We start from the raw sequence: 7,335 nt of genomic DNA, 5'->3' as shown, positions 1-7,335 counted from the left end.
GTCCGAACTCCAACTCTGTCACACGCAGATTAGATTCCCCAGCGACCTTGCATACCTTTGACCTTTGACCCCTCCTCGTGTGACGATCCAGGTGATTTCCGAAAGGGCGGAGCACACCTCCTCGGGTGAGTCGGACAGCGAATCAGACCAGGGGACGAGGAAGAGGCGGGCCTTCCTGGACATGCTGCTGAAGACAGAGGACGAGGAGGGCAACAAGCTGACCCACCAGGAGATCCAGGAGGAAGTGGACACCTTCATGTTTGAGGTCACACAACATTGTTAATAATAATAATAATAATAATAATAATAATAATAATACATTAGACTTATATAGCGCTTTTCTAGACACTCAAAGATGCTTAACAAACGGAAAAGATTGAGTAGTAATAATACAATGAAATAAAAGGTAAATAGAAGAAAGTATAGGGGCCTAATTGAGGTAGTGCTGGGGACACATGGGAAGGGGAGGGGGAGAGGGTTAACTGGTGAAGGCGAGCTTGAAGAGGTGGGTTTTGAGGGCCTGTTTAAATGTTGGGAGGGTGAAGACATTGAAGCCTTCACGTGATAGACAGTATAGTATAGGTGACAGGGTCTGGTGAAAAAGTCCCCAAGTAGGGCAAGCTCATTTTTATTTTGTATTTTGTTTTACAGATTATGAAAGTGCAATATTGTGAGCTTTCAAATGATGTGTCATACATTGAAATCAGTTGAAAATAGTTGAAGAAGATATGCTTATTTGAATGTTGGTCCACCACAAACCCAACACCGGAGAAACTCGCTCTGAATCAAAACGGACGCGTTTGCTACCATCGCGTTAGTAGCTAGCTAGCAGCTAAGAAGGAACATCGCTATGAACGTCTAACTGCATGTTGAGCACGTCACAACATGCTGAAAGAACATCAACATGCTAAAAACACATAACTACACATGATTAGATGATCACACAGTCCTTTCTTTTGAACACGTCCTAAAACGTAAGTTTGTTTCCAAGCAAGACGGGATGCAATACAGTGAATCCAATACCCATAAGTATTTAGTGATCCTAAAACTGTTGTTTGTTATATTGAGTGGGCTCAAACTTTCGGATTATCAAAAAACACAGAGGTTTTGTCATTTCCAAATGTAATTTCCAAAGAACGGAATATTCCAGCTAGACTGCCAGGTTAATGCTTAAACAAACTAAACTGTCTGTTGACAGTATGTATTTCTATATCGCCCCCCTCTGGCAGGGACATGACACTACAGCTGCCGCTATGAACTGGGCTATTCACCTCATGGGGGCTCATCCTGAGGTACAGAGGAAAGTACAACAAGAAGTGGATGACGTGCTCGGTATGCCAACCCTGCACTGCACTGCACTGCCCTCTCCTCTCCTCTCCTCTCCTCTCCTCTCCTCTCTTCTTCTCTCCTCTTCTCTTCTATTCTCTCCTCTTCTCTTCTCTCCTCTCCTCTCCTCTTCTTCTCTCCTCCTCTCCTCTCCTCTTCTCTTCTCTTCTCTCCTCTTCTTCTCTCATCTCCTCTCCTATTCTCTCCTCTTCTCTCCTCTCCTCTCCTCTCCTCTTCTCTTCTCTTCTCTCCTCTTCTTCTCTCATCTCCTCTCCTATTCTCTCCTCTTCTCTCCTCTCCTCTTCTCCTCTCCTCTCCTCTTCTTCTCTCCTCCTCTCCTCTTCTTCTCTCCTCTCCTCTCCTCTCCTCTCCTCTCCTCTCCTCTCCTCTCCTCTCCTCTCCTCTCCTCTCCTCTCCTCTCCTCTCCTCTCCTCTCCTCTCCTCTCCTCTCCTCTCCTCTCCTCTCCTCTCCTCTCCTCTCCTCTCCTCTCCTCTTCTCTCATCTCCTCTCCTCTCCTCTCCTCTTCTCTTCTCTTCTCAAAATATTTCAATGCAATGGATCCGGTAAGCAACCCTCACTACTACCTAGTTCATGTAGGGTAGTGGGGATTACTCACCGAATCCATCGCATTGTAATATTTTGCATCCATTTGTCTGAATAAAAGTCAGTGCTAAACCCCGTGATAAACTGTGTATTCAAGGTGGGATGTAACAACCTTTCCCTGTTTAAGGTGGGATGTAACAACCTTTCCCTGTTTAAGGTGGGATGTAACAACCTTTCCCTGTTTGAGGTGGGATGTAACAACCTTTCCCTGTTTAAGGTGGGATGTAACAACCTTCCCCTGTTTAAGGTGGGATGTAACATCCTTTCCCTGTTCCCCCCCCTGTGCTAAACTGTGTATTTAAGGTGGGAGGTAACAACCTTCCCCTGTTTAAGGTGTGTCTGACCGGCCCATCAACACAGAGGATCTGAAGAAGCTGCGTTACCTGGAGTGTGTCATCAAAGAGACGCTCCGCCTCTTTCCTTCCGTCCCCTTCTTCGCACGCATCATCTCTGAAGACTGTTACATCGGTAGGGGGCAGCAGAGACTGGAGGATAGGTTGTTTCCGGTTTCACAGACAAGGCTGAAGCCCAATCGGAGACTGAAAAGCATCTTCAATGGAGATTTGACATATATTTTGACCTCGTCCAGGACTAGGTTTAAGGCCTTGAGTGTGAAAACAGCCCTTCCTTACCCTGACACATATTAAGCCTAAATGTTAGATTGAAAAGCATTTTCTGAGTAGTAGAGTAGCCTAAATTAATCTTCGCTCATAGTCACTTAACTTAAATTATTTAGGCATTGTTTTTTAGGCAGGAGTTTGTTTTAATACGGAACTATTCCCATAACCATTTAATTGTTTGGTAAAGGAACTAGTTAGGTTGGCAGAATTAGGTGATCACATGTTCATACATTTAATCGAGTACAGCTTACATGGGTTTTTCCCTGTGTTGATGTGAAAAATGTGAATACATTTCCGCGTTGTTGAAAATCAATGACACACATCGCTAGTCAACTAACACAGCTTGTTTAGTGAGCCTGCTAACAATGTAAACTAGTGTTCTAGTTAACTAGGTAGCAGTGGGGATTACTCACCGAAAAAACAACAACTCCTGGCCTCAGATATGACATAGCATATGTGACATAGCAGATATGACATAGCAGATGTGACATAGCAGATATGACATAGCAGATGTGACATAGCAGATGTGACATAGCAGATGTGACATAGCAGATATGACATAGCAGATGTGACATAGCAGATATGACATAGCAGATGTGACATAGCAGATGTGACATAGCAGATGTGACAGCAGATATGACATAGCAGATATGACATAGCAGATGTGACATAGCAGATGGGACATAGCAGATGTGACATAGCAGATATGACATGGCAGATATGACATAGCAGATGGGACATAGCAGATGTGACATAGCAGATGTGACATAGCAGATATGACATAGCAGATATGACATAGCAGATGTGACATAGCAGATGTGACATAGCAGATGGGACATAGCAGATGTGACATAGCAGATGTGTGCGGGGTGCTGATGACTAACCCTGACACTCTCCCGCGCCCCGCAGGCGGCTTCAAGGTCCCCGAGGGCGCCAACGCCATCATCGACACCTACGCCCTCCACCGCGACCCCCGCTACTTCCCGGACCCGGAGGCTTTCCGGCCCGAACGGTTCCTCCCGGAGAACGCCACCGGGAGGCATCCGTACGCCTTCGTCCCGTTCTCCGCTGGACTCCGCAACTGCATCGGTGAGAAGAGGAGAGGAGAGGAGGAAGAGTGGGATTAGCCTGGGTTTAGATTAGCCTGGGTTAGATTAGCCTGGGATAGATTAGCCTGGGTTAGATTAGCCTGGGTTAGATTAGCCTGGGTTCCATTAGCCTGGGTTAGATTAGCCTGGGTTAGATTAGCCTGGGTTCCATTAGCCTGGGATAGATTAGCCTGGGTTAGATTAGCCTGGGATAGATTAGCCTGGGTTCCATTAGCCTGGGATAGATTAGCCTGGGTTAGATTAGCCTGGGATAGATTAGCCTGGGTTAGATTAGCCTGGGTTCCATTAGCCTGGGTTAGATTAGCCTGGGTTAGATTAGCCTGGGTTCCATTAGCCTGGGATAGATTAGCCTGGGTTAGATTAGCCTGGGATAGATTAGCCTGGGATAGATTAGCCTGGGTTAGATTAGCCTGGGTTAGATTAGCCTGGGTTAGATTAGCCTGGGTTCCATTAGCCTGGGATAGATTAGCCTGGGTTAGATTAGCCTGGGATAGATTAGCCTGGGTTAGATTAGCATGGGTTAGATTAGCCTGGGTTAGATTAGCCTGGGTTCCATTAGCCTGGGTTAGATTAGCCTGGGTTCCATTAGCCTGGGATAGATTAGCCTGGGTTAGATTAGCCTGGGTTAGATTAGCCTGGGTTAGATTAGCCTGGGTTAGATTGCGACAACGTTCTGTTGTGGAGAAACATATATATATATTTTTTTTTTAAAGAAAGTGTTTGTGTTTGTATTGACCGGGTTTATTTGTTAGTGTGTGCTCTTTATGTATGCTCTCTGTGTGTGCTCTTTGTGTGTGTGTGTGTGTGTGTGTGTGTGTGTGTGTGTGTGTGTGTGTGTGTGTGTGTGCCTTTTACTTTCTCTCCGCCTGTCAACACTCTTGACAGAGGCAGCAGCCCAGGACGCTGATCACGGTTGACTGAACACTGTTTGGCCATGTGAAAAATGAACAACAAAGACAGATAATCAAATAACCTTTTTTTAAAATGCAGAAAACCACAAGACTCTCTCTCCGTGTCTCCTCCAACGCCTTACCGTCCACTCCATTCAACTCAGTTCGATCAATAATCGACCAATCCGCAACGGTTGATCGGAATCTCTCTCTCCCGTCTCCGCCCCCCAACCTAGGTCAGCGGTTCGCCATGATGGAGGAGAAGGTGATTCTGGCGTCCGTCTTGCGGGCCTTCGACGTGGAGGCTTGTCAGAAGCGCGAGGACCTGCGGCCACTGGGGGAGCTCATCCTACGGCCGGAGAAGGGCATCTGGATCAAACTGGAGAAGAGGAAACAGCGCCAGACCCCACCGTAGATTCACTCTGAAAAAACGTTGCCCTCAAATAACCCTGAACCTCAATAAAGGGCTTCAAAGAGCAGTTTGAAAGAGTAGCCTAAAGCATCTTAACTTGACAAGGCTGGAGGAACTTATGATCTGCCGGCTCTTATATTTTACTTTGAACTCCTTTCCTTATATCTCTCTCTCTCTCTCTCTCTCTCTCTCTCTCTCTCTCTCTCTCTCTCTCTCTCTCTCTCTCTCTCTCTCTCTCTCTCTCTCTCTCTCTTTCGCTCTCTCATTCGGTCTCTCTCTCTCTCTCTGCCTTCTAGCCACTCATCCATTGAACACAATCCACTTCTCTGTCTGCTTCCTTCTATGTCTCTCTCTCTCTCTCTTTCTTTCTCTCTCTCTCTCTCTCCCCCAAGGCTTCCTAAACCTTGTGTAAACCTTGTGTCTCTCCCTCCTCCTCTCTCTCTCTCTCTCTCTCTCTCTCTCTCTCTCTCTCTCTCTCAAAAGCGCTTGTTAGTGGTTCTGTCACTCTCTCACCATCTCTCTCTCCCAATCTTTCACTCTCACAACCACTCTCTCTCTCTCTCTCTCTCTCACACACACACACACACACACCATCTCCTCTCTCTCTCTCTCCCGCCTCCAAAAGCACTTGTTTGTGTCTCCCTCTTTCTACCTATCGTTCTCTCTCACCATCTCTCTCCCTTTCTTTCTCTCTCCTAAGCTCTACAACTGTAACACCTACACCATCTCCTCCTCTCTCTCTCTCGCTCCCTCGCTCGCTCTCTTTCTCTTAATCCACTCTTTCATCACCTGCAAAAGTGCTTTCATAAACTGCTGAAGTAAACCAGGTGGTCGAAGCTTGAGTCGTAAACAGAGGAGGAGACACACACATGCATGCACGCACAAACACACACACCCAAAGGGCTGTATAGTAGAATCATCCCCAGTCATAAAATCCTTATACAGAACCTCTGGTTTGACAAATTCTCCCCAGTCAATTGTATCCTCGGGTCCCTACATCATCAAATTGTAATATATTTATTTTACCACTGTATGTGGTGAAACAGCTATACGGCTGTATGATTGGTTGGAGGCACACAAGTGTGTAATTGAGGGAGAGGGACAGAGAGGAAAGCAATGTGTATTCAATCTTTGGTGTCTACATGACTACACGTCTGCGGGAACTGTGAGTCATTACTAGCTGTCGCGTCTGTTTGCTTCTTTTTAAAAAAGGTTACCCTCATGTGTCATCGATCCCAGTATCTTTTTTCTTCAACAGAATTTGACCCTAATCAAAATCAGACTTCGTTTATATTATATCGTGCATTTCATGCAAAACTGCAATACAAGTGCTTGACAACATAATAATAATAATAATCAGGGCTGGACTTAGGGGGGTGGGGGCGCCTGGGCTTGAGTCATTGTTCGGGCCCCTACCTACACTAAAAATGATAAGCTACAACTACACCAACCAGAACCTATGACCAGAAACACACGTATCCCAATGGAGTATGTTATTGGCATAAAGCACATGAAGAAAAAGCAAGTGTTAGGCCTGAACCAAGCGGTCAAATGTGGCAGAACCCCAGAACAGACGGACACAGAGACAAGGGTGACAATAATAACATTTTTATTTAATAAAGACAGACAAAATAACAAACCTACACTAACAGGGCCTACGTGGGGGGAGTGTGTGGGTGCCTGAGACGAAATGTAAGTGAGGTGTGTATTGGACAGCTACAGTATGTGTCTGGGCGCGAGTGTCTGAACTCATGAAGCATCTACGACTGGTTTGAAAAACCCAGTAAGTTTTGGAGTTTTTCTCAGTGTCTCCCTTTCGCGTTCCACTTTTTCATTTTTCATTTGTCTTTTTTGCGCTCCACTCTCGTAATTCCTCCTGTCCGCCATGATCATGACATTGACAATCACTCCACCAAAGATGATGCCCCTGCCCTGCGCGTGACGCGTCGATGTAAACCTCTCCATTGGCCTAAATATACAGTATAATTAAACAAATTAAAACACGTCATTCATCAGAGCGTCCAGTAGGAATAGTGATAGGGGCTGTATTTCCATGCCCGCGGGGGAGGGGGGGGGGGCTGTATTTCCGTGCCCTGCGCTGCGACAAAACACTTTTTTCCAATTTGAACGTAATTTATGAATTCAAAATCAAAGAGCAAATATTTATTCATACATTTGGATTTATTTTGGGGCCCCTTGTAGCCCGGGGCCCCTGGGCTCAAGCCCAGGGTAGCCCATGCATAAGTCCGGCCCTGATAATAATAATAATAATAATAACTTTTTATTCGTATAGCGCTTTTCCTGCAAACGTTGCAGCTCAAAGTGCTCCGAACATAATGAGCCTACAACAATACAATGAAAATACAGTAGAAAA

At 45.8% G+C, this 7,335-nt stretch overlaps 1 protein-coding gene across 1 annotated transcript in view; it reads left to right on the top strand.

Annotated features, from left to right (window-relative positions):
* The window catches only part of LOC308159401 (cytochrome P450 4V2-like), a 22,232-nt gene extending 15,218 nt beyond the window's left edge, over nt 1-7,014 (top strand). The window contains exons 7-11 of the mRNA XM_080533182.1: nt 92-265; nt 1,230-1,332; nt 2,264-2,398; nt 3,460-3,639; nt 4,786-7,014. Of these exons, the coding sequence (XP_080389308.1) occupies nt 92-265; nt 1,230-1,332; nt 2,264-2,398; nt 3,460-3,639; nt 4,786-4,964 (771 nt within the window). The 3' untranslated portion in view covers nt 4,965-7,014. The remainder of the gene's footprint in view (nt 1-91; nt 266-1,229; nt 1,333-2,263; nt 2,399-3,459; nt 3,640-4,785) is intronic.
* The last annotated feature ends 321 nt before the right edge of the window (nt 7,015-7,335 follow it).

Source organism: Nansenia antarctica (assembly GCF_963989245.1).
Source record: "Nansenia antarctica genome assembly, chromosome: 6".
Classification (NCBI taxonomy): Eukaryota; Metazoa; Chordata; class Actinopteri; order Argentiniformes; family Microstomatidae; genus Nansenia; species Nansenia antarctica.
This window is presented reverse-complemented; position numbering and strand designations above follow the sequence as displayed.